The 27788-nt window shown below is 46.5% G+C and overlaps 1 protein-coding gene across 1 annotated transcript; it reads right to left on the reverse strand.

Moving 5' to 3' along the window:
• Nucleotides 1-1215: 1215 nt before the first annotated feature.
• On the reverse strand, nt 1216-27531 carry SRD5A1 (steroid 5 alpha-reductase 1; the record flags this gene model as incomplete). Its single annotated transcript, XM_082835603.1, has 5 exons — nt 1216-2484; nt 9197-9347; nt 11044-11145; nt 14383-14549; nt 27251-27531. 5 exons carry the CDS (start codon nt 27529-27531, stop codon nt 2418-2420), a joined length of 768 nt encoding a protein of 255 aa, XP_082691729.1. The 3' UTR covers nt 1216-2417.
• Nucleotides 27532-27788: the final 257 nt, after the last annotated feature.

The raw sequence follows: 27788 nt of genomic DNA on the forward strand, positions 1-27788 counted from the left end.
CATGGCTGGATGTGACAAATATACAAACCTCAATAGGTTTGATTTATCCTGGTTATAAAATGTATTTGGGGACATATTCTCATTCACATATATCTAAAAATAACCTTAAGCTGGGACGAAGTGAGAGAGTGGCATGGACATATATACACTACCAAAAGCTAGTGGGAAGCAGCCGCATAGCACAGGGAGATCAGCTTGGTGCTTTGTGACCACCTGAGGGGTGGGATAGGGAGGGTGGGAGGGAGGGAGACGCAAGAGGGAGGGGATATGGGGATATATGTACACATATAGCTGATTCACTTTGCTATACAGCAGAAACTAACACAACATTGTAAAGCAATTATACTCCAATAAAGATGTTAAAAAAATAAAAATATCCTTAGCAGAAATGCACAAGATTTACACGAAGAATGTCACACAGCTCTACTGAGAGATAGAAGAGAATATTCAGCACTATGAAATATTAATATGGGTGGGAAAGAGATTTCAGGGCTGTCTGAACTTCTAGCGTGAAGAATTGTCCACACAGAAGGGTAACAAAACAACCGAACTTTTACCAGTAATTTTATTAATCTCCTTAATTATTATAACTAACACAATAACAAACTGTCATAATCTGCTAGTTACAGTTTCTAGCAAAGGGAAGACAGGCAGACAAGATAGAACAAGATTTCGTCCTGTCAATCATCCACCCAGCACATGACAGTGAAGTAGCAACCATTCATCAAATCCCCACTTATCCCAAACTTTTGGTCACTCAAATAAAAAAGAAGCACCAACAGAATTAAAAACCACAGTGAGCATCTCTAGCTCTCAGACAAGCATCTTTCTGGCCAGGTACACCTTCCAGAGCCCAGGGGCCCAGATCCGTCAAGACTTGCTCAGATTTCTGAGTTTTCTGGAGGAGATCCTAAATATTTATTGTTTTATGGTTTCAAGTAATTATTCAGTCAGAAAAAGGGCCAAAGTTTATTTGATCATAAAATTTCCCCACAAAAGCATTCCATTTTTAGTTAAAAATGAAGCACGGCCACATCAGGAAAAGCTTTCCGTGTCATTCTAAAACCCTAAGGGACTCTAAAAACCACCAACACCAAGAACACAGTTTCTACATGAAACCTCACGGGGAGGGAGCGCCTGGTTGGGAAGGTGAGCCAGGAGAAGGGGGGAGGGAGCTGATGGGGTGCCCAGGGGCCCCGGGGTGCAGGGGGCAGGAGGGCCTGCTCCCTGCCCAAAGGTGGCAGTCGGTCGGAGAACATACAGGACGCAACGTCAGGCATGTCCCGGAGGCCTCTGCCGCCCAGCATCGTTAGAGATCGTTAAGTGAACACGGACTCTCTCCACTTACACCTTGCTCGGTTCCCACCCCTGCAAATGCAGGAGCAATAGAGGTAGTGCTGTCCCAGGTGAGGAGGGGTCCGTACCATGTGTTCATTGGATTTTCACAGAGCGGGCAAGAGACTCAGTAGGTAGCCTTCCAGTGGGGAGATTTCTTTCACATATCTGGCAATAAGTAGTACATTTTATTACTGTCATTCATCTCCGTGGAGGTTTTGAGTGCATCTAAAATAAGAAATTCTGCTTCAAATTATAGTTTTGCGATATTGAGAGGTATTTAAAAAGAAAAAGTGCCTTTAAAAAATGTTAATTCTACCTAGAAGGAGGAAGAAAAATCATCCCAAGCCAGAGACTCCTAACGGCTCATGGCGAGTGACCCGAGATGGGAAGGCTGCCCCGCAGCACCTTCGTGCTCCCAGCTGAGGGCCTCCAGGAAGTAAGTCCCTTTCATGGGGGACACAGCAGCTTGCTCCTTAGGAATGCCCCAGTGCCCTGTCCTGCCAGTGAAGTCCCCTGGTGGTCCAGGCTGGAGCAGGTGCCAGAGGCCTTTTGCATCGGCCTCCGCTGGGCCTCTCCTCTCTCTACGCCCAGCTTCTCTGCCTGCCCAGCACCCAACAGTGAGAGGCTGTGGTGGGTGCTCTGTGGGGACCCGGGCCTCTCCCACCTAGGGGGATGAGAGGGACATGAAGACAGAACACACCTCCATAGGGGGAGGGGACAACATCACCTTTGACCTTAAACCCATTGCTGTAGGGAGTTGTGCAAGGGGTAGAGAATGTTTTGGTCCAAAGAGGCAGACACATGCGAGGAAGGTCAAGCTGCAATTAGAGTTCCAGATCCGTGACCCGGTATGCAGCGTCATACTTCCAGCTGCCATTTCAGTTTGATTAGACTGTTATTAGGTAGCTTACACATTGGCTACTGTTATTAGATAGTTTACTCATTTACACAATCCTAGAGCAAATCTTGAAAAAGGTGAAGTAGCAGAAAAATTACACAGACACACATTCATTTATATCATCCTGAGAGAAACATGACCGAAAAGCTTCAAGTTGAAGGTAACCCCATTGACAACGAACTTAAAACAAAAATGGAATCATAATTTTTCTGAATTTGGGATAGTCTTCAAATTTCTCATGGTACCACCTGAAATAAGACAAAAAAATACATTAAGAAAACCTTAATTTTCTCACTGAAACATTTAACAGTTGCTAACAAAACGGACAATATTTCTCATCATAAAGGGATACTGAGCTTTTTAAAAGTAGTAATACAAATTCTGGCATCTCAGACACATAGCTTGACTTTGTCTGTATCATGAATAAACATATCAGACGATACAGCACGATTCACGAAGATGTGACTCATATAATTCACCTTTATATTGGCAGGGAAAATTACAGGCATGTGATAAACACGCAGATCAGGATACCGGGGCGCTATCTTTGCAGATCTTGGGAAGCGGGCTGACTGGGGGAGGGGAGAGGAACCGAGTAGGTGTATTCTGAGTATCTCTTAGTTACCCCAAGAGTTTTCTCCAGTTCCCAGAAGAGAACTACTGCTCCAGACCCAGGGTCTGTGGCAGGGGCACGCAGCTAAATGCCAGGTGACTCTCAAACAAACCTGGGAACACGTGACACGGGTTGTTCATAATTCGGCCCTGCACTCAAACAGGTATTTTCAGTTTTGATATAAATTAAATCAACAAAGGCACACTCATTCGTTGTGGGGTAATAGCCCGTTGTGAAGGGTGGCAGCTAAGTGGGTGGAGTAAAAGATTAAAAATAATTTGACAGAATGGAGAAATAGGCAGAAAAAGCCTTTCCATAAGTACAAAAGAGTGCTAAACAGACTAAAAACCATGATGAAAAATAATTAGCTATTGTAGAGAACAAACGTATGGACACCAAGGGGGGGAAAATGGCGGGGGCGTGGGGGTGGGATGAACTGGGAGGTTGGGATCGACATATACACGCTAATATGTATAAAATGGATAACTAATAAGAACCTGCTGTATAAATAAATAAATTAAATTAAATTTTAAAAAAAATTAGCTAATTTGTTAAGATGGCAGAAACATATGAAAACAACAACCTGAAAGTGAGTCAACAAAATCCTGTCGATTTTAGATCAACTAAACACTGTCATCCACAAATACAGAATTACAACATAGCAGATGCCATGGTGCTCTCATGCGCCGTTGTGTTCCCCAAAAGACACATGTTGAGAAACACCCACAGAAGCTGGTCACTGGACCTCAGATCAAGCAGCACCTCCCCTGACATGAGGCCACAGTAACAACGGACTTTTCCAGATCAGTGATGTGTGTGGAGACAAGAAGGGCTACGGGCAGCAGAGGTGCCAAGAATGTGTACAGTCCACATATTTACTCATGTCAGCCTGTGCTATGGTCTGAATGTGACCCCCGCAAAGGTCATGTGAAGGACCTAACGCCCGAGGCAATGATAGTATTAGGAGGTGAGGCCTTTGGGAGGCGATGAGGTCATGAAAGTGGAGCGTCAAGGATGGAATTAGTGCCTTGATTAAAGAGGCCCCCCCGGCTCTTTCTGTCCTTGAGGTTACAGCGAGAAAGCAACCCAGAAGAGGGCCTTTCCCGGAACTGCCAGTACTGGCACCCATATCTCCAATTTCCAACCTCCAGAACTCTGAGAAATAATCGTTTGTTGTTTTGGTTTTTTCTTTTTTCCGGCATGCGGGCCTCTCACTGTTGCGGCCTCTCCCGTTGCGGAGCACAGGCTCCGGACGCGCAGGCTCAGCGGCCATGGCTCACGGGCCCAGCCGCTCCGCGGCATGTGGGATCTTCCCGGACCGGGGCACGAACCCGCGTCCTCTGCATCGGCAGGCGGACTCTCAAGCACTGCACCACCAGGGAAGCCCTCGTTTGTTGTTTATAAGGCCCTGGGTTATGGCATGTTTGTGACAGCAGCCTGAACAGACTAAGACAGCCCGCTCGGGATCCAGGACACAGACCCGGCAGCCAGTTCCGAAGAGCCTCCCATGGGGCAGCAGTGTGGACAGCACGCTAGGAGAGCAGGAGGCAAGCCCCTGTCCTGAAACTGCCTGGGGACCTGGGACACCGGCCTCAGATGGGCAAGAGTGAAGGTGGCAGCCCAAAGACAGCAAGAACAGGACAGGCGCTCCCGCCCACGCCCTCGGGACGGCTCCAGGCGCTGTGCAGCCACCCAGGAAACTTCTCATTTGTTTGAACACTGAGACCACAAACCCACCTCAAGAAAACATACTTTAAAGAACGTCCCCGGTGGTCCAGTGGTTAGGACTCTGTGCTTCCACTGCAAGGGGCATGGGTTTGATCCCTGGTCAGGGAACTAATAAGATCCCACATGCCACGCAGCCAAAAAGAAAAAAGTACTTTAAGTATGTGTGTATGTATAGATAATTTTAAAAGGACAAGCGGCATATTTCTATTACTTTGCTCATTCATTTTGCTACCCTTAGAACCAAAGTTTATGTGACACTGACCAGGGCTGGATACCAATTTTCTGTCTTGATTTTATTACTGTGGAGACTGAACTAACATCTCATTGCCTTTCTGTTGAATGCAAAATAATCCCTAACCGTTTGTGTGTTTCGGGCTCAGAAACAGCTTTGTGTTTGTGAACACAGGGACAGGCCACTGACAGCTGAGTAAACACTTTCCGAGCATTCACATATCACGGTTATACACCCACGTCTCATGAAACAGGCTGTGACAAGATGGCAGCGTGTCATATTCGTGTGGGTCTTTTTAAAAAAAAATCATTGTGTCATCAACCAGTGTCTTGAAGACTCATTGAGTTCATTTTTTAAAATGACATTAAAGTTAACAAATAGATAAGCATGCAACAGAGTCTGCCCTCAAAGACTGTGCTTGAGGCCGGCCCCAACCTCCAGTGCCCGGGTGTGAATGAGCACATGTCTGAGCTCATTCTCACACAGCTGTGAAATCACGTGCAGCCACACCCTGGCCCCATCCAACAAGCGTGGCTGCTGGAGGCTGGCAGGGAAGAAAACGGTGAGAAAACGTGCCCCCCTTAACCATTCCTTGAAATGTGGCCCTCAAACCTGAATATCTGTTAGCTACTCGGAACAGGTGACCCTAGGTTTCTGATCTACAGATCTAATTATCAATATAACAATCATTTATGGATTTAAATACTTCACATCTAGCTGTTACAGAAAGAAGTTCATTGTAATAAAGTACAGCTGTAGGAACATTGTCAGTAAGTCAAATATAGTGCAAGGACTAGTCCCAGGGATTGTTTCCTTTTGGAAGCAATTTATCTGATGGTTTCATTAGTTGGGTTGACTGGATTTAAAAAAAAAAAAATACAAAGATAGGCTTAATTTTGTCCTCAGCTTGTAAATCTAACATTTCTGAACATACTTCCCCTAAACCGAATTAATTGTTCAGCAATTAAAATTGCTTTCACACTGACATCAATTTAAACAGCAAATGAATGAAAAAGAGCCCTTTCAACCCGTGAATCTGCAAAGAACACCTTTGGGTTTTCTTTACAGAGACTTTCATTTGGAAAATAGGATTATTTTCTATTTCTATCTGTGTCACACTGCAGCACTGAGAGGGATTTTCCTGTGCCCTGTTTTCATTTGAGAAAACATCTTTACAGCTGACCTAGTGTGCTCTTGTTCAATCTTCCTCTGTTCCACTTTCGTAAAATGTCAGGATTATCTCTTTAGCTTTTATTATTAGAAACCAACCAATATTCACTTTTTAATATCTAATATAACAAATGGACAGGAATAGCATCTCCCCCATGGCCATGAGAAGGTGGTCTTAGGCCCCTGCACTGGGCTGTGTGGGGTAGGTGCTCGTGCTGAGGTGGGGGAGGAGGGGGAGGGGAAGAGGGAGGGGAAGAAGGAGAAGGGAGAGAGGGAAGGGGGAGGGAAGGAGAGAGGAAGGGGAGAAGAAAGGGGGAGGGGAGGGAAGGGGAGGGAAGGAAAGGGGAAGGGGAGAAGAAAGGGGGAGGGGAGGGAAGGGGCGGGAAGGAGAGGGGGAGGGGAGAAGAAAGGGGGAGGGGAGGGAAGGGGGAGGGAAGGAAAGGGGAAGGAGAGAAGAAAGGGGGAGGGGGAGGGGGAGGGAAGGGGAGGGAAGGAGAGGGGGAGGGGAGAAGGGAGGGGGAGGGAGATGGGGACACAAAGGGGAGGGGGGGAGGGGAAGGAAGAGGAGGAGGAGAGGAAGGTGGAGGAGGGGGAGGGGAAGGGATGCGGGGTGGGGGTGGGGAAGATAGTTTGCAGTTGTTGTCACTGCTGTTACATGAACCTAGTTTTGCTTTATTCATTTTCTAGGACGTTGTTAGATACTTTTATTCTAAAGTGATAATAACATATTATTTCAGCCAGGCCTGCCGAGAGTATGAATCTTTCTGGTTCTGAGAAAAGTGTTTCATAGGCAGGAGATCTGGGGAAATCATCTAGCAGAGGAGAAAACTGAGGACCTCAGGCTCACTGCCTTTGCTTACAGCCCCATGGACTGTAAATCCCGGAAGGGCTGGTGTGTTGGTTTCTCAGGGCTGCTATAACGAAGAGCCACAAACCCGGGGCTTGAAACAACGGCATTTATGCCGGGCGGCCAGAAGCCTGCAGTCCGGGTGTGGTAGGGCACTGCTCTCTCCCAGGCTCCAAGGGGGGGTCTTTCTGAAACAGGAGGGAAAGAGGCAGGGCACAACCTTTGAAAGAATGACACAGCCCGAGGACGTGACATAAACTGATTAGAACCAAATGGATCCAAGATGGCGGACAAGTCGACTTTTTCCACTAGACCTTGAGCCTCCGTATCAGCAGGTATCAGCAAGCTCACGCTAGCACGCTAAACGACACACCCGCAGGCGCCATGACAGTTCCGAGACAGGCCACAAGGATCAAAAAGTGGGCGGTGGCCCAATTCCTGGAAATCCCCGCCCCTTCCTGAAACAACTGGAACACTCCTCCCCCTCATTAGCCTATGAAATTACCCGCTCCCACACCCTGGTGCCTCTCTCACCTTCTGAGATGGCCCACACTGTCTGTGGAGTGTGTTTCTCTCTAAATAAATCCACTTCTTACCCATCACTTTGTCTCTCACTGAATTCTTTCTGCGATGAGAGATCAAGAATCTGAGCTTCATTTAAGTCCTGAAACCCGGTGTGTGATCTCAGTTGGAAGACTGTGGGTTTTGGCCGGGTTCAAGTCCCGGCCAGTGTGGGTTTAAGTCCAGTCTGAGGTGTACGGTTTCACTTCCAGCCTTTCCCAGCTTCCGGCAGCCTCTGGGGTTCCTCGGTTTGTGGCTGCATCACTGCCACACTCTTGGCCCTCAGCTTCCCTCTGTGTCTGTCTGCACGCAGCCGTCACTTCTTTTGCGTGCATGTCTGTGTCCAAGCGTCTCCTCTTCGTAAGGACACCAGTCCTACTGGACTAGGGCCTGACTCCAGGGTGACCTCATCTGAACTAAGCCGGTCTACACGGATTCTGTTCCTGGGGTTAGGACTCAATCCAACCCTAGACGGCGAATCATTCCTGAACGTTTGTGCGTTTGAGCCACTTCTGACGCTGTAACCCCTTTCCTGAGCCCTCGCTGGTATGGGCTTCCTTCCCACCCCTGTCTTCACAGCAGCTCCGGGATACACACGGGTCCTGGCTTTGTGGCCCTGCTCCCCTCACTGGCAGGAGGGAAGCTCACCAACTCACCGGCGCAGGGGTCACTTCAAAGAACAGAGGTGCTGCTCTCAGGATCTCAATAACTCTCACGCTTTTGCTGTAATGTCTTCAACTATTAGCTAAACAGATATTTTTAGCTCTTCCTTACTACCTCCGATAATAATCCTCTGTGTCTTCAAATACATGGTGAGCCTGGGAAATAAACCCAGGACTTCTGACTCTAAGAAGTCTGTGTTGCCCACTGCACCGTGATATCATCTGTTCTTCTGCTGGCCTTCCAGCTCTGTCCTGTTCCCCGAAGAGATGGCAAAGTCCGTGAAGCAGGACAATGATATACATTTTTGGATGCCTCTGTGTCAGCAGCCCTGGAGGTTAGGATGGAATGTTTCCGAGTGCATGAAGCCAGGGAAGCAGAGCAGCGTCCCCTCGAGCTCAGAGGACACGAGCTGTCCATGTGGGCACTGGGGAACGAGCCGCGCCAAACTTCCAGCATTGCTGTGGCATCAGGGGACTGTCCCGATGCTCAGATGGTCTGCGAGCTCTCCAGTCTCAGCGAAACGTGACTTCCACCCTGTCTGAGCCTAAGCCTCAGTTTCCCCACCTGTTAGATGGGGAAGATGCCCTCCAAGCTCACTTCAGCCTTAACATACTTTGTTTTCTATACTGTTGGTCAAATGGATCACAGACCCTTTTGGGGATCTGATAAAGGCCTCACACTCTGGAAAACAATGTGACCTCGGGGTGCGGTATCCCAGGAGTCCATCAGGGACCCTGCACAGTGGGATGCCCTTGTGGGAAGGGGCTCTGCCAGGGCCAGACACTGATGCTTCCAACTGCAGCCGCCCGAGGGCCTGCTGCCCGGTCAGCGTCCCCTGTTATCATTGGCGAGTCCACGTCAGACCCTGAATCCCCCTGCCTGACATTCAACTTGACCACCGAGTCCAGCAGCAGACATTCAAAGAGGCTCAGAGCAGGGTGGAGCAAATGATGTGGCTGACGCATACCTGACGATTACAGCTGGGCTATTCTTCAGACATTTGCGTGGTTCCATGCTCGTTTAGCTAAAGCCTGGTTTAAACTGGGATTTGGCAAATTGATATGAACATTTCAAAAATCTAACCTGCAATTGCTCTACCAAGGTCGGAGGACAAATTAGAAATGCTAAAAGCGTTTTCAAACGTACTGGTGATGCTGCTGAGCCCTGGTGAGCAGGACACAGAAGGTGAACACAGCAAAAGCCCAGCCTTGGATGGACCAGCTGGCCAGGGCGTAGCCACACCACTCGACGACCTCTCCGAAGTAGTTGGCCGCAGTGATGTACTCAAACAAGCCCCCTAGAAGAAAACAGAGACCCAGCAGTGCGTTTACTATGAAACAGTGCCTAATGAAATCCTGACTTAAGAGATACCAGTGGATACTTCCTTGGAGAACATACAAATCAACTCTGGGGAAATACAACCTTTACAGAATTTTCATCAATGAGACACATCTCACATGACCGGTTTTACTATTTCATATCACAACTTCTGGTAGGAAGTACATGCCTGTATCAATACCTATCTGTTTGTCTGACTATAAAATGCTACGGTTTTAACACACTTCAATATATCACCTCCCTGGTTAATGAATCAAGCTGACGAAACTTAAACAAGGGTGGGGAACACAGACTAACAGTAATGAACCAACTTGATAAAATGGACCTACAGGGACCCCTACACAAAGAGCTGGAGAAAATACAAATTTTCAAGGACAGACTCATTCATTCACTCCTCACATCTTCACAGATGCATCAAGTCTACATGACAGGCCAGACCTTTCTCGAAGGACGTGGGGTGCTGTATGGACCAGACCCCTCCCCCAACATCTGGGCCATTACACCCCGGGGGGGGGGGAACAAGGGGCAGACCAGGGCGCGGGGGCCTGGACGTCATCGGGCTGGAGAGCAGAGCTGCACACTCCAAGGGGAACCCCAGGGCCACGGTTTAAGTCATTTGAGCTTTACAGGGTTTTTTGGTCATTTGTTCTGCTGTTGTTCCTGTATGGTTTCCAGGAAGGTAAGCTGAAGGATTCCAAACTAAGTGCTGCTGTGTGCTTCTCACTTTCACTCTAGTTGTAGTCTTAGCTACTGATATTTAAAGAAAATTTTCAGAAGCTCTGTTGTTTTCCAGCTTGTATCTATGTTGTCCTTTTTAGAGTATATTGCTCCTTTGCTTATAATTTCAATCCCTTTTTTATTTTTTAAATATTTAAGTATTCACTTTACAACTTGTGTCCATGAACTCTAAGATCTGAGCTCACTCACATTCATGAAGCTCTTGTTCACGGTGCCCTTTTCCTCATGGGCTCTACAACTTTTGACTGCGGCCCTTATTCTGTGGCATGTGGTCTGCTGGGCTCTCGGAGGCCTGAGTTGAAGGCAGGTTCCCTGGGGATCTGGGCTTGCGTTGGCCACAGGCATGAGCGCACTGCCCCCAGGAATACATGGATCCTAATTCACAGCTGGACGTTTCTCAGACCAGGCGAGTGGCACGAATTTGGGCCACAAAACCAGCATGAGGGTCAGCCAGTGGTTAAAACAAGATGCACTCTGGACTCCAGCACTCACTTAGATTTTGCCCTCTGATGATTACTTGCTTTCTTGATACCACACTGACGCATTTAAATTTTTCACCCAACATTTTAAATTGTTTTCGGAGGGAGGGTCAATAGAGCTATCGATTCTATTCTGTGGCTAGAAATGAAGTATCGGACACCCCTTGTAGAACACAAATTCCTACTAATCTCTCTTTCCAAACACAGATATAACTAGAGCTTCCTTTCTGCTTAATAAGCGTCCCGTTAGTCAGAATTGTTTCTTCTATCATTTTAACAAAACAGTCATCAGTCACTGTTACGAACAATAATGGTAACTCACACTGAAAACCTGCAGCTAAAACATACTGCACTTTAGTTACGAGATCTGGCAAAACTAAAACAGCAAAGCATCATTCAATAAGATTTTAGAATAAATTCCCCATTTTCGGTACATACCCCTTGGTATTTTATATCCAGTCTCCCCCGGTTTCCTGAGGTTCCTTAGGACATGGTCTGAATGGATGTTTATCAGCAGACCCAACAACCACAAGACAAAACCTAAAGAAAATGAGATATAAAGAAAATAAAATATTCAAGAGTATTACGGTTAATAAACTACACAGTTTACAAACCCAAGCCTGAATGAAGGGTATTATTGGTATATCACATTAGCCATGACGGATAGCAAAAATCATTGTATATAAAAAATACTGTGCTTAGACTTAGAAGCACTGCTCTAGGCCTGCTAGATAGGGCTTTGCTTTTCTAATAATACTATTAAATTATCTAAACTATTTAAGATAACTTAACGGGATGGCCACAATCTATGTTTTAGGATGACTGGTATGATCAGAAATTTGACTTATGACTAAGGCACAAGGCTCTTTTCTAGGAAGAGGTATTACCATTGTCAGTGGGTCAGCCCACAACGTTTATTTGTCCTCTCAAACACTGTCTGAAGCACGATGCCCCCTCTGGCCCCTCTGTTTCGCAGAAGAGGAGACGGGAAATCCCAGCGCGTGCCTTACCATGACTGGTTGCATTCAGGCCCCTTGAGGGGCGGTGCGGAGGAGCTAACCTCTGGTCCTCTTCTCTTCTTTCTCCATAACCTCATTTGAACAATTTAACGCACATCCACGGCCTCCCCCACCCGACTTCCTGCTTATTCATCAGTCGGTGTTCCTGGGTCTGTTCGTCCACCTCATCTCCCCCAACTAAATCTTCAACTGCCAGCTGCCCAGCTCTGCGTAGATACTCCACAGCATCTGAACATTTTCTCTCCAGTTCTCCAAAGCCTTCAGAGGTTTCTCATCACTTAAAGGAGACTTATCAGTATCATACCAATTAATTCCAACAAGAAAAGGCAAAATGTCAAAATAGTGCTTGATAAAAGGAATAACTTGATTTCATAAAAAGAGTTAATTTGATTATTCTGAGATACTTAAAACAATGTGAAAGGTAGATGGTGCTTAATGGTGGCATTGAATTCAATTTCAAGGGAACATACACTTGGAGTAACATTATTAGTTACCCCCGTGGCATTAAATAGTTTTCCACAGTTAGAACAGGGACATATGAATCATGTTCAGGTCTACAGTAAGACTTGCAAGATTTCTTCCTATTGATTTCACTAGACAGCTTCCTTTCTAAACAGTTTGTACCAAATTGTCTCATACGTTTTGTAAGTCACTTATTGGATCCATCAATTTATGGCTGACTCGCTACCTTGTTTGAATTTCAGTACGTCCCTTCTAGGTGATTTGGCCCCCAATGTGATGCTCCAGAAAGCATCACGTTCTCAAAATTCCATGCTTCCTTTATTTGTCTTCTAAGAGACAAGCTCCCTCTATTGCCTAGATTCGTAGGAAAACTAATATTTGTGCTTATCTGAACTAAACATTTAATTCCATGGTTAGGGATCTTAAAATCTCTGTATAAATTCTTTTAGCTTAACCACTCTTACTTCTCTGGGAAACTTTTTGTTAGGATTTTATTACTATTGATACTTGCTTAACCTTTTCATAATAACTATTGTAAGTATAATTAACTATGTGATTTCTAAAATTATTCATGTAATTACAAAATCTATAAACTTTATGAAATGAATATGAAAAAAGCAACCCAGTTTGTTTCTCAGTTGGCATATTTCCTCATTTTCAATTACTTCTGTTCAATCATAGAGAAGTCAAGAAGTCTGTATACAATTTATTGATGTCTTAAATTTTAGACCAATTTCAAAGGCACCTGCAGGTAACATGGTCTATCTATAGAGCTCCTTTAAATGACACTGAAATTCACAGACCAAAGAATTCTTTTGTTTTGTTGTTCATCAAAAGTTCAAACAATTCATCATAAAAACGATTCCCATGAGAATCTCAAATAAACATTTAAAACCTTTATCTTTCAGTTTAAAAAACAATCCCCTTTCTCTGTCCCTCATTGCCTTTTGTGGGCCAGTGTGATGATCTGGTTTAAACCACCACTCTGCTGTTACTCGATTTAGATCTGGGGCCAGCTGCTTAACCATATGACCTTTCTTTCTCCTGTGAAAAGGACCTAACTTTTGCCCTTTTCTGAACCTCGGACAGGCAGAAGCCTGGGTACAGCGCCTGGCAGATGGCCAAGCCTGTTCTGTCTCCTTCTGAGAGTTGGGGCAGAAGAAAATCAGACAGTCAGGGAGCAGATAAATCAAGATGATATTTGGGGGCAGGATGCAAACAAAACAATTTAGTCTGGTGTTTCATGGAGGCACAGACTTGTGGAGCTAGAAAAGGCTCTTGAAAATTTTCGCATTCGTCCCCCCTCTGATAGATGAGGAAGCAGATCCCTTGTTGTCACAGTTCTCAGGTTCGATGAGGACTCTGCCCTGGGAGCAAAATTTTAATTCACAGAAAAAAATATGACCGAGAAATGTGAAACTGCTTCGTCAACAACAAAGTACTACTCAAATGTTCGTTTTCTCTATTATGACAAATTCATACACATGGAGAAAAAGCCAGATGAAACGTAAGATCACTTTATGTACTTTAGGGTGAAGGGCTCTGGGGCAGTTTGAGAATTTGATGGACCAACTGCAGATTCTTAGCATGCTACCTTGGGGGTAAGCTATACCTGAATGTGCTAGAATGTCTAAATGTTAGGAGGGTAAACATATAGAAGAAACTTCCTTACAAACAAGAGCTCCCAAATTACGTAGTTTTAACATCCTTGCAAATATTTTTGATGGCTAATGTTCTATCACCATTTTTGTTCAGAACTTGTAAGGTTATAATTAGAACTTGAAAATGTACATTACATTCATTGATAAAAATTTAAAAAAAATTCAAAAACCTCACAAACCTCAAAGTTTAAAGTCAGTATAACCATAAAAGTCTAATTACCTTGTTGGAAGATGACCCAGTCTGACTTTCTCTCGCTTTCCGGAAGAAAGCGTAGGAGGTTTAACCCTGTCTTAGATTACACAGTCAACTAGTGCCCAAATGAACTCACTCTCCATCCACTGCTCACTCTGCTGGAACCGGTTGCTATTTTTAGGCTCACCTTAAGAACAGGTATTTGTGCTTTCAGTGCTTGAGTGGGCAAGGGTGACGGGCACCTGCGTCATCTCCTGCTACTGATGCGGCGCTGGGACAGCCTGACCCTCCCTCCCGCCAGTGCTTGGCCCCCTACTAGGTCATGGACCTACGCAGACTCTCTGTTCTCTCAAGAAGTGTGCGCTTTCTAACTGGACACTACTGGAAGGTGAGCACCGAAGTTATGATTAGGAGGATGGAGTGCATCACTAAGGACACTCACCTGTTAGAAATCGGGGGTCAGTGAGCCAGTTGTCAGCATATACCGCATACTGGCTCAAGTATCTGCTCTGCAAGTAGCCATTATAGGTGCAGAACATGAATGCCAGGATAAAGGTGTACAATGGCATGGGCTTTCCTCCTCGGATCAGAAATGGGAAAATCAAGGCCCTTCGGAAAAAAGAAACATATATATATATATATATATTTTTTTTTTTTTTAAGAAAAGCAACAACGATAAAGAATCTAATTTCTGCAATTCTACTTTAAGTGTCTTGGGTTTTTAATCCTGCTTTTTGTACAAAAGTCATTCTTAGTAATACTTGCCCAGAGTACCACATCTGTTAAAAGCAGCATTTCTAGTTAAAGAATTAACCGTGTTTCAATAATGGACACCACTGTGCACAAACTCAGGATTCCAACTGTACAGAATGCGAAACAGACACACCGAATGAGAGACTGAAGGCTTCAAGAGACTCTCAAAATTCCCACCATCCTAAAACCAGTAACTCGTTCTAGTCTGAGCACTACGTGTTGGGGACCACCATCACATTGTCCATCACCATCACAGTGGCTCTCATTCCCTGAGTGTCCCTCACAGCAAGGCCTCCCAGCTACCTGCACAGGAGATAGCGTTACGCACATCTGACAGAGGACAAGATTAAGACTCAGAGTGGCTAAGTGATCTGCTCAGGGCCACAGGGCTAGAGAGTGGCTGAGTTTCAGCGTAAACCTGGGCAATTTGACATCACGTTCTTTGGTTATATCACGCTGGTGTAAGGGCACATTACTAAAAATTTAAAGAGGGAAAATACAAGGACAAGAAACGTGAAATGTATGAAGAAAACAGGATGCAAAATTATATTCTGTGTTTGAATTTTCTCTTTAGAATCAGTGTGTAATACATTTAAAAAAGGGGCATCACTATGTAACCTATAGCACTTAAGAGGATAATAGGAAACTATTTTCAACAGCTTTATGTCAATACATTTGACGTGGATGAAATAGACAAAATTCTTAAAAGACAAAGGTGACCAAAACTGACCCAAGAAGAAAGTGACAACTTGAATCCCTCTGTCGGTGAAAGGAATTGTTGTACACCAGTTCTGTATCCAGATTGTAGCCATGACTACACAACTTAATCCAATCACCAAAATTGATCAAACTATAGACTTAAAATGAGTGAATTTTATTTATGTAAATTATAGCTTAAAACAAGGAAAAATGTAAACACTTATTGTTTCCATTTTGGCCATCTACTCTAGAGTAAAAACGTAATTGATTGTTAATAGTAATAGTAATAGCATGAGAATAGTACTATAATGTTGGCTATACATCCTCAAGGGATTCTCTCCCCAACAGTCTCACTCAGCGTCTTGGGAGAACTTTCACACGAATCACAAGCAGCCTTCAAGGTTCTCATCTTGTTCACGACACGTCCCCCAAAGAAGACCTTATTCAAATTCAGGGCAAAGCATCCCTTTGGTTATGACATCATCAGTGAAGTAGAGATTTACCTGGAAACTATAGTGTTGACCAGCCCCTCAAAAAGAACAGGGAATCTCAACCATTTCTCTCTGCCTCGGGAAAACATGGTTCCTATCTGGCAGACAGTTGGTACAGTGGGCTGGCACTGGGGATGCAGGTTAACTGCAAACACTCACACTGCAAGATCAGGACTTGGTCTTGATTGGGGGTAAGTGTGCGTGTCTTGGACCGGCAGAGGCTCCCTTAAAAACAGGCAGGGATTCTGACACGTTGTGATTGGGCACCGTTGTCAAGGTGCCTTTCTGCCTCTCCCTGTTTCTCAGCCAGGGTAGGGGCCCTTGTGTGAGACCCAGAGAAAACGGTAGATGGCAGAATACAAAATGGTTCTCACACTGTCCCTGAGTGCCCAGACTTCAGAAGTACCAGGAGTGAGGAGCCTCATTTCCACAGTCAGCATAGGGGATTCTCTAGCCGTGGGAAAGTAGACAGGGGACAGTATGGTGAGAAAGGTAGGAAAAATCTCCTCGGGGAGTTATGGTCTCAAGGAAATTTCCAGGAGGCAAATTGCAGGACTGAACTGAGAAAGTGTTAGAATTCCAAGTTTGGAGAAACACGGAAAAAAAAGAAGAGAGAGCAGGATATAAGACTTGTGGTAGACGCAGGGGTTGGACTTGGTTTAGAAAGATGCCTGTTAAAATGTAGAATGCTCCGTTCCTGAAAGACTGGGACTGTTGACCTGAATGGAACATGCCGAGTTCAACACAGGCTAATAGAAACACAGGGTCAGAGAGTGGAGGGAAAAACAGTAAGCTTGGAATAGGAAAAACAGGTACTAAAAAATGGTGGGAGGCAACCTTCTAGGCTAGATGTCACAAATTTCTAGATTATAGATGTAAAAAGTGTTGTAGAAGCAACTCTGAGGAAACATTCTGCAAAGGTGGTAGACGTTTCTGTACAGCAAACTTTTGATGGACTTCTCCCAATCCGGTTTCAAGTTCAGGGCTGAATTCTGAACTGGCAAACATTGGCTGGCACACTGTAAAGGTGAAACCCAAACCGCTCTTTTGTTTTGCCTTCACAAATGTTCCTCATCTGTCACTAATGTTCTATGCCTGTGATATCAAAACGTGAGTCTGGATCAGGTGTCAGCAAACACAGCCCCTGGGACAAATCCTGTCCACCACCACTGTTTTTTACACTCTGTGAGCTAAGAATGCTTTTTACATTTTTAAATATTGGGGATAGGGGAATCAAAAGAATATTTCATGACGCGTGAAAATTATATGAAATTCAAATCTCAGTGTCCATAAATGAAGCAGTACTGGAACGTGAGCATGGTCCTCTGTTTACACGTTGTCTGCGCAGAGTTCAGTAGCTGTGGCAGAACCTGTACGTGACCATCTTATCGCTTTGCACTGCTGCTTGGTGTGCTCGCTGCCCATCACCGTGATGCAGTGACCTGAGTACCAAGCACAGCACTGGGCTGTGTATGACCAGTGCATACCCATCCTGTCAGAACAAGAAAAGCTGATGGCCTCTTCGTGCTTTGAAGGTACAGTGGAGTGTGGGCTATTTTGTTACTGCATCAGATGGCAAAGCGTTCTTTGGGATGCAATGCCACTATAGCTGTGCCAGGAGAATATAACAGAGGTCCCCACTACCAGGCTGAGCCGTCATCACAATGTCCCCAACTCCCAGGAAAGCAACGATCAAAAAAATCAGAGAATTTAAAACAGCACCCCATGACAGAATTTCTTTACAAAAGAAATGAAAATGAGGCTATGGACCCCCAGGAAGCTACCAAGCAGTTCATTTTGTTAGCCAAACAAGGAAAACCATATGCCAATGGTGAGGCAATTAATTGCAGCAGCCAAAGAAACATGTCCAGGGAATATAAACTTGTTGTACATTATTATTAGCCTTTTGGGGAGAACAGCACTTGAGGAGTTAGGATACCAGGAGTGACGTCTACAGTTAAAAAGCGAGGCAGGGGGCTTCCCTGGTGGCACAGTGGTTGAGAGTCCGCCTGCCGATGCAGGGGACACGGGTTCGTGCTCCGGTCCGGGAAGATCCCACATGCCGCGGAGCGGCTGGGCCCGTGAGCCATGGCCGCTGCGCCTGCGCGTCCGGAGCCTGTGCTCCGCAACGGGAGAGGCTGCAACAGTGAGAGGCCCGCGTACCGGAAAAAAAAAAAAAGTGAGGCAGAAGATGCAGCATGTGAGCATCCTTGGCTCTTGGTGTGTCCACGGAACTGGATGCTATCGCTCAGCTGTTTATTCTAGGGTTCAGTGCCAAGGCTGGAGCGACTGCAGGCTCAGGCTCTCTAAACAGTCTGCATGGAACAGCTAAAGGTGAGGATACTTCCAAAGAGGTTGAGGAAACACTAGTTCAGTACAGCCTAAAGGGGAATCAGCTAGGATGTTATTACTCATGGTGGTAAAAATGTGTGGGACAGACACACAGATAAATTACAAATTTACAAAGCTTGTGAAAATGTAAGGTGTTTAAAGCTATCTCCTATACCATCAGGTACTCAGCAAAACAAACAAAATCTATTGTGTGTGACTGAATCAATAGTGTCAACAGTGCATTGTGACATTCCCTCCATGGACCTGACCACTATTTTGAGCTCAAGACAAATTTTCTCATTGAGAGAAATTGCTCTCAACCACTACTATTGAGGTTTTTTTTAATTAATTAATTTATTTTTGGCTGCGTTGGGTCTTTGTTGCTGCGCGTGGGCTTCTCCTTGCGGTGGCTTCTCTTATTGTGGAGCACGGGCTCTAGGCGTGTGGGCTTCAGTAGTTGTGGCTCGCAGGCTCTACAGTGCAGGCTCAGTAGTTGTGGTGCAGGGGCTTAGCTGCTCCGTGGCACATAGGATCTTCCCGGACCAGGGCTCGAACCCGTGTCCCCTGCATTGGCAGGCAGATTCTTAACCACTGGTGCCAACGGGGAAGCCCACTATTACTGAGTTTTAAAGGGTTTGGAAATTAGCTTTTGCTGCAGGTTCAATTTACCTTCTTAGTGAATCCACCTAAAACTGTAGGACAAAAATCACTCAGGTGCAAAATTTACACTGTGTTAGTTATTTCAATGACAACTGACACAGTTTGAATCACAAGTCATGTCAGACTGCTCTATATATTAATACTTTCCGTGCTGTTAAAATTAAAAGCAGCAGCAAGATCTACTTTCTCACATCAATGTGCAGTGACAATTTCTAAGCCCAGACTAGTTCTAGCAGTGCTTCTCGAACTTTGGTTTCCATACTTCAAAATCCACTTAGCTGTGTAATTGAGGAGCTGCCACCTGATATTCAATCGCAAAATATTAATCTACAATGTCATGACCCACTAAAAGGCAGATATCAAGAGAGAAGAATGCAATAGAATTTCATGGGACTTCCTTGGTGACTCAGTGGTTAAGAATCCGCCTGCCAATGCAGGGGACACGGGTTCGAGCCCTGGTCCGGGAAGATCCCACATGCCGTGGAGCAACTAAGCCCGTGCGCCACAACTACTGCGCCTGCGCTCTAGAGCCTGCGAGCCACAACTACTGAGCCTGCGTGCCACAACTACTGAAGCCCACATGCCTAGAGCCTGTGCTCCACAACAAGAGAAGCCACCGCAATGAGAAGCCCGTGCACCGCAACGAAGAGTAGCCCCCACTCGCCGCAACTAGAGAAAGCCCGCGCGCAGCAACAAAGACCCAACGCAGCCATAAATAAATAAATACATTTATAGAATAAAGTTTAAAAAAATTTCACAAAAGGCTTTCAAGCCAGGGTTGTGTTAAATTGAAATCATAAACTTGTGGACTGATACAAATATTTGGCAGGACATACATGCGCGAAAGGACATTTTCAAAGATAAAGTGTCATCACGGTAAGAGGTAGACACAAGAGATTTTCATAGGAAGGTGCCCTAACCCTGATGTCCAATTAAGTTACATGTCATTCCCCAACAAAAAAAAGAACCCCATTCTTCTCATTACACCTGTATTACCAAAATTGCACTAAGGTATCATATTTCAAATTTTGTCAATACAACTTTTGTGAAATCTTTTCTCTTTCGTTATAAATTCCTACACCATGTACCTTATTTTGTCCTTTGGCCCAGAAAGCTTAACATATGCACTATCTGGCCCTTTCCCAAAAAGTTCACAGCTCTTGGTCTAGATTAAAACAGGAGATCTAACCTAGAACCATCACTTTGATTTTCTTAGAAAACACTCCTGCCTGTGGCCCCAGCATTTGGACTTCGGGCGGCCGCTGCGTCCCGGGGCTCACTGTGGCTTGGTGGCTGGCAGGGACTGTGCACCTGTGTCCTGTTACCTGTCCAGGCAGGAGAGGTGCACTGACTTCTGCTCCTATGCATGCCCTGGGGTGAACTTGGGGAAGACAGTCATAAAGAACCTGGGGAGAGGATTTACCTCTCTTTGGTCTCACGTGAATGTCAGTAAAGGGGCAAGGACTGGAAACAGGGCCTTATAAAGGTTGACACAGGCCTCTTCCGTTGCTCTCTGCTCTCTGCCCTTGGAGGGGACAGCAGTGACCCTGATGTCCACAGGCCTGGCCATAAAAACCATCGAAGTCGGAACAAGCTATGCTGAGCAATGCCACCTATGCCTGCAGACCTCTAGGACTGCCTCTGAGGACATGCCGGCCAGGGTCTTCAGGGGCCAGATGTCCAAATGCAACATGCCTTCCAGAGGGGAGTGCTCTGCCCCCTCTTGGCATCTTTTCGATTATTTTTCTCTTTTGGGGTTATTCCCTTTAGCTTTACATCTTTTCCTCAGAAATCCAGGCAGCTGTTGTCAGCAGTGTTTTCCTTTGACTTGGGCCATTTAGGAACCAGAACGGGACCAAGGAGTGGTGGCTTCTGGGCTTGGCTTTCATCTGAGCCTTCATCCAGACTTTGGAGGGGCAAGAGCAGCTCAGGGATTGCTGTGGACCCAGCCGCCTATCAGGGCGAAGGATCCAGGCTCAGACAGTAAGGAAGGCAGGCACACCTGCTGGATGGACACAGCACCAGTCATGCGCCAGGGTCTGGGACCCAGGCCACCTTGGTTACAACAGACACTCGTCTTCAAAAGCTCTTCTCAGATACTGCCTCACCCTCACACTCACCTATGGGAAATGAATACCACGCCTCTTTAAAATAACGGCATTAAGTCAGAGGTTGAAAATTCCTTAAAATAGAAATAATCTTTTGAGAAACTATGAAGCACTTGGACTTAAAAGTATTTTATTTAGGGCTTCCCTGGTGGCGCAGTGGTTGAGAGTCCGCCTGCCGATACAGGGGATACGGGATCGTGCCCCGGTCCGGGAAGATCCCATATGCCGCGGAGCGGCTGGGCCGCTGAGCCATGGCTGCTGAGCCATGGCCGCTGAGCCTGCGCGTCCGGAGCCTGTGCTCCGCAACGGGAGAGGCCACAACAGTGAGAGGCCCGCGTATCGCAAATAAATAACTAAATAAATAAAGCCACAAATTCCACTTATTAAAAAAAAAAAGTATTTTATTTAGGTACTGGGTTATAAAGCCATTTCCTCTTCTGGATACACAGTAGCCAGGTCCCAAGGAGCTAGGAAGGAATTCTGTTTCCTACATCATCAGAAGCAGATACGGGATTGAATTTGACACTTTGTTCTTCATTGTGTTACAGTTTTCTTATTTTATTTTCTTTCTGTTCCATGTAAAGAAAGAATATGTACTTTCCATCAAATTGTTTTGTGTTTTTTTTGCGGTACGCGGGGCCTCTCACTGCCGTGGCCTCTCCTGTTGCGGAGCACAGGCTCCGGACGCGCAGGCTCCGCGGCCATGGCTCACGGGCCCAGCCGCTCAGCGGCACGTGGGATCTTCCCGGACCGGGGCACAAACCCGCGTCCCCTACATCGGCAGGCGGACTCTCAACCACTGCGCCAACAGGGAAGCCCAATCATCAAATTGTTTTTAATTACCCAGGGAAACTTACAAAAGTTTGTGTTTGTAGGACCATCAGGAACGCAGGGAATGTTTGACGACTGGATGAACCAAAAGCCCTGAGATGCCGGAAACTCCGCGGGGCTTTGATGCTCAGGGCAGTCTGCCACCTGTTTACTTTTTGGGTGAGTTTCCATGCTTAGAAAGCATAAAGGTGCTTCTCGTAGCTCCTGATAAAAATGTTCCCAATAATTCCTAATCCTATACAACATGCTTTTTATTTTTTTTTAAAATACTTTCAGAACTGTTACCATTTACCCTATTTAATAGATCAGGACCCAGAGGCTCAGAGGAATACGGTGCCCTGGGTGATGGAGAGAGACAGTAGGCTAGGAAGAGGCAGGCTCCGAGGCAATGACCCAGGTGTGCCATCCAACACATCGCAAGGTGGTGGCGAGAAACAGGACCAAGCAGGGCTGGCTCTGTCTATTCACTCTGTGGCACATTGGTCTTTAGAAGTCATCCTTAGTAAGTATTTCTACTAGGCCAGTATAATACTTATGTTAAGTGACAAAAGTGGGATATAAGGTTTTATGCGTGTTTATACGTGTTATCTTTACTGCTTAGAAAAAAAAGTGATCAAAAACTTATTAAAGACAGTGAAGGAGATGGGAAAGAGATATGCCAAAATATCGTCAGTGTCATCTCTGGGTGATGGAACTATAGGTGGTTTTTATCTTCTTCCTTCAATTCCTCCACATTTTCTAAGTTTTGTACAGGAGCATGTACCTCAGTTGTAGGTTCTTTTGCATGCAATATGCACACATGTATTTCAAGTCCTGGAACCTAATACATTCAGAACAGACCTGATAAGTGAGAGGGAGAAATTTGATTTCTTGGGCTGAAGACTTGCAATTGCTTATTGGAAAAGGCTCAGAGAGAATCAGGCAAAATTAATAAAGCAAACCAAAAATTTTTCCTTAAATTTTTTCCTGAATTTTAAGGAAATAAGAAAGTATCCTATTAGCACCCATGAAGGAAAATGGATTACAGAAAAGAACAAAGTCCCCAGAGCTAGCCCGCATTTCTACTCTCACTGCAAAGTAGCGCCCAGAGACCCAAGCTTCTCATCCTCCCAAGCAGCTCTCACGTGGTTTCTTGAACCACTCAAGCCAGTAGGGTTAATGCCTACACAAAACCCAAGTTAACTGGCAAATAACCACTGCGCCCATCTGCTGGAAAGACTCAAGTGAAAGCATTCCTTTCAAAGGTCAACATGCCGGCAACCATGTGGAATGACAATTCTCTAATGGTTGAAAGTTACGATTTCAATTTTTGGGCTCCCAGACACAAGCTCCATGACTGCTTAATTTGCATAGTGAAGTATAAGAATTCTCTCTTAAAATGTTTTCCCAATAAACTGCAATAACAACACTGCAGTTTTCTTGCAACGAGAAATAACGCAATCACTCAGCAAATGATTTGACTCTGGAAATGGAAGCAGTTGGACATCATCTCCTAGGACAGCCTATAATGTCACCCACCCAAGTTTGGGAACACTAAGTAACCAACTTGGTGATCTGGCAGTAATTTAGGTAATGGTAGATTTAACCATTTTTAAATGTTTAAAACTGAGAGTGGTTGTTGATTTTAATATTTGACTGTATTACTTTTTTCTCAACAATTTGACATCGTTGAAATCTACAGCACTTCCTACATTTGGATCAGTTCCCTTTGCTTTTCTTTCCTTCTGTAAAAGACTCTTTCCCTGGAGTGATTAAACTGCAGTAAAGCTACATACTTAAATAAGCACTTTGCTCTTTCAACGCAAGGTCACAGATACAATTAATACTTTACTTTCTGTCATTCTATACTTTGACATAAAAGTTTTCCTCTTCCCAAATTATTTGAATCCACAAGGCAAGGGCCAAGGATGTGGTGTGCCCTTCACCCTCTCCAGTCCTCTGCTGTGTTTTAATGTTATACATGCTTTATGACACATTAAAAGAGAGGCTGGGCCAGGCTCTCCCCAGACCATTAACAGGCCCCAGCTGGAGGAACGATGAACCTGAAGTAGGTGAGGGGCTTTGAGGCATTGCAGTCAAGGATGACAACAGAATCAAGATCCCACAAGGTCACAGATATGGTTGAGCACAGACCTTGGGGTGGGTGTTTGAAAGTCTGCACACTTGGGAGGTGGGTGTTTGGCACCCTTCCTCTGTGGCCTCAGGGTGACTGGGGCCCCAGCGGTAAATAAACAGCTCAGCGCTCGAGTGGGATTTTGGTTTATAACTACTGTTAAACAGAGGAGCTGTTAAGAAATAATCAGTGACTGACTCACTCACTCACTGCTGAATGGAAAGGGAAAATCCATGACACAGGTACCCTGGGTTCGGGTCATATCAAATCCCTGCTTGGCTGGACAGAAAGCAGCAGAACACGAGGTGAGACGGGGTTGAGGCAGCCACACCTGGGCTTCTGACAAATGCAGAGCAGCTCTGAGTTGACTTGAGAACAGGCAACTGCCCATTTCCGGCATACACTTGCCTCAGGTGAGCAGGCGAGAGGTCGGATACGCTCCACACACACGAAACCAAGGGCGGTGTGAGAAGATGCGGTGGTGCCCTTGGGAACTCAGAAGCCCGTGACCAATAGGAGGTGACCTCAGTGCAGACAGGATGCAAAGGCCACAGGCCGCTGGCGGGACAACCATGTGGTTTGCCATAGATTAAAAAAACCTTCCTACGGGGACTTCCCTGGTGGTCCAGTGGTTAAGACTCCACGCTTCCACTCCAGGGGCATGGGTTCGATCCCTGGTCAGGGAACTAAGATCCCACATGTCACACAGTGCGGCCAAAAAGTTAAAATAAAAAAAAGTTACTACAAACATCCTTCACCGTCCTTGGGGGAGCTGGTCAGGGCCCTGGTGTGTTCTGTCCCACAGTTGTCCCCTCTTGCCCTCCTAGGCAGGCCTTCCCTCCCATCCCTGGCTCTTGTGCCCCAAAGATCCTGTTGATTCTCCAGAGTCTGTCCTGTATTCATTGACTCAAGAGAACATCTCAACTCTGTACGCCCAAGGATGAGTAGAATGCCAAATACATCAAACAATCCGTAGTCAGTGTGTGCCGAATGAAGAGCTAAAAACACACAGGCGAACACTCCTTCTCACAGACCGTGGGAAGCCTCCTTCTGGCTTCAGTCCTCAAGAGGCTCAAGCTCCCCTAGGCGGGGCCCCGCCTCCCTCCTGTGTCAGCCCACGTCTTAGCACAAGGGCCTCGGCACACGTCTGCCAAGTTCTGGAAGTTGCTGCCCACTCGGTCTCGTGTCTCCCAAGCATGTCCCATGGTTTGTTTCTCCCGCCACTAGCCTGACTCAGGCTTGGATTCACCTGTCTGCCTTCTTACTGTCTTGTCTGGCCTACAGAGCCCTGACAAATGAGGGGCTGAAGAAACAGCTTCTGGATCAAGGAGTTCAGTGGTTTGGAACAAGCGCTCAATGTGGTTTGCACTTCCGTACTCGTCCAAGAGCTCACCGACTTAGGTCAAATGACCGTTTAATAAATTAGTTGCTTGGGTAGAATGGAAGATGTTTATCTTTTCTATTTGGAAAAACTTAAATGCCCCCAAACCACATGGGCTATGTGTATAGTAACATGAACGACTTGGGGAAAAAAAAATAGCCCAGCAGTTTAAAAAACTACATGTGACCCGTCAAATCCTTTGGAGCAGAGTTTTTGAAACCACTGGTCTAGAAACCGAGGAGGGGAGCAGGGTGTTAGTCCCGGCAATCGCTCATCCAACAAGCTTGGATAAAACACCTGAACTCTGGGGCTCTGTGGCCTCATCTGTATGAAAGGATCTATTCCAGTTCTATCTGTAGAAGCGACTTTGGCCCTCCGGGAGGCCGCATCCAGTCTCCCACTAGAGTGAGCCCCGATGCAATTACACATGACACCTTACATCAGAAAGCTTCAACTCCAGGCTTTCAGACAAAGCTCTGTAAAGTGCTCCCTTCACATCTTTCCAATGGCTTCAATGTCTTCAGATTTTTTTCTTGGCACTTGAAGCTGGCTGCAGCGTGCACAAATGTCACGCAGAGTGTGTATGCGGATACGCCCATTTACATGGTGATATAAAGTGGTGTTATTTGTCACCATTGAGCATTCAGATTTCCCAGAACCTCACAAGCATTTTATGGAGTTGCCTTTAGTATTTAATATGCATGCCAGTCCCACTGGTGGGTAGCTGGTACCGTGGCTATGCCAATTTCATTGATGGGGCAATCTGCTGCAGAGCAGCTTAATAACTTACCTCACCAGTCACCAGTGATGCGGTTGAGATAACACCTAGCAGTCTGACTCGAGAGCTTGCTTTTAGTTGTGACAGAAACAGACAGACACAGGTTCTGGCATATTTATGGAGAAATGTATGTAGTCATGAGAATTCTATTGATATGCAAATTGCAGTAATGCTCAATCACATTACAGAACCTCCATGAGTCTGGTAACAACTTTGCTTACTGGAATTCTCTAGGAGTGTCAGAAACAGGGCACCCAGAAAGCCTTGTGGAACGCTGACTCTGCCCACTTCCCGTGCCTGCTTAAAAGCAGGTGGGGACACAGCTGTGCCAGGGGCTCAAGAGAGGCTTAGAGACACCCACACTTCTTTCCCGTCCCACTTTATGAAGCGGGCGTAGTGGGGTGGGACCCACGATGACAGAGGTCAAGTAACCTGCCCACGTTCACAGAGCAGGTGAGCCCAGGTCTCTCACATGCAGGGAACGCCCTTTTTAACTTGGCAGCCTTTTGAAGTCTGAATACACATTTTCAAATTCTGATTTTAAACTTTTGTCCAGCCATTTGGTTTAGCGGTGTAAAAGCCAAAACCTAAGAGCTGGAGAAAGTCCCAACTTATTACGAGACCTGAACAGTTCAGACACAGCCATTGAGCATTCTTCACAAAAACGAAACACTTGGAAGTCAGTGTAAAGACCTCATGTGTGTTTAAGGTTATTTCTTGTAAAGCCACTTCCACAGTCGCGGGGGCCCTTGCATAATGTGGAGGTGAAAGTCTCTGAGCGTGATCCATTCAAGCCCATACAGTCCGTACATCGTAAAGGGCAAGTCACAAGGAGTTTGAGGAAACCAGGCTCCCAAGTTGCAGGTGACCATTTGGCTGGAGGAAAAGAGCTCCTCCACCCACAGCAAAGAGCCGAAAGTGGAACTAGAAAAGTAGAAAGAGGATGCTGGGAGAAGAAGCAGAGGCGCAAGGAGAGGGCGCCAGGCCCTGCTACACAGGTGGAGGGAGCCAGCCTGGGGTGGCAGGGAGGGGACAGGGCACCAGGGGTGGCAGGGAGAGGGCAGCGCACCAGGGGTGGCAGGGAGAGGGCAGGGCACCAGAGGTGGCAGGGAGAAGGGAGCGCACCAGGGGTGGCAGGGAGAGGCGCGGGGCCGCCCGCCCTCACCTTTGCGCGTAGTGGACGAGGAACATGGTCAGGAGGATGCAGTTGGGCCAGCGGTTGAGGCGCTCGGCGGGCGCGCAGGCGCACGCGAGGAGCGGCACCGCCAGCGAGGGCAGCTCCTGCACCGCCCAAGCGGCCCGCGCCGGCAGCCGAAATGCGGTGCGCGGCGACGCGTAGCGCCCGTAGGGCGAGCCCACCAGCTTCAGCAGCACGTAGCACAGGAAGCCCAGGGCGCACTCCAGGTAGGCGAGCGCGTCCAGCAGGAACCGCTCGGCCAGCTCCATTGTGGGGGACAGCAGGCGTGCTCCATGGCCCGGCAGCCGCGACGCGCCACATATAGGGCGGCGGCGGGGGCGGCGGGAGGCGCGGTTACCTGAGGTCGGGGCCCGCTGTCAAAATCCGGGGCCGCGATCCACGCCGCCCTAGCGGCCAGGAAGCAGTGGGTACGCTGACCCCGCCTGTTTCACCAGTACAAGGGGCACGCCGCGGACTGGGCGGGAGGTGGGTCTGCCACCCGCCCCGCCCACAAGCCAGAGCCATG

Source organism: Leucopleurus acutus (genome assembly GCF_964270905.1).
Source record: "Leucopleurus acutus genome assembly, chromosome: 3".
NCBI classification, from domain to species: domain Eukaryota; kingdom Metazoa; phylum Chordata; class Mammalia; order Artiodactyla; family Delphinidae; genus Leucopleurus; species Leucopleurus acutus.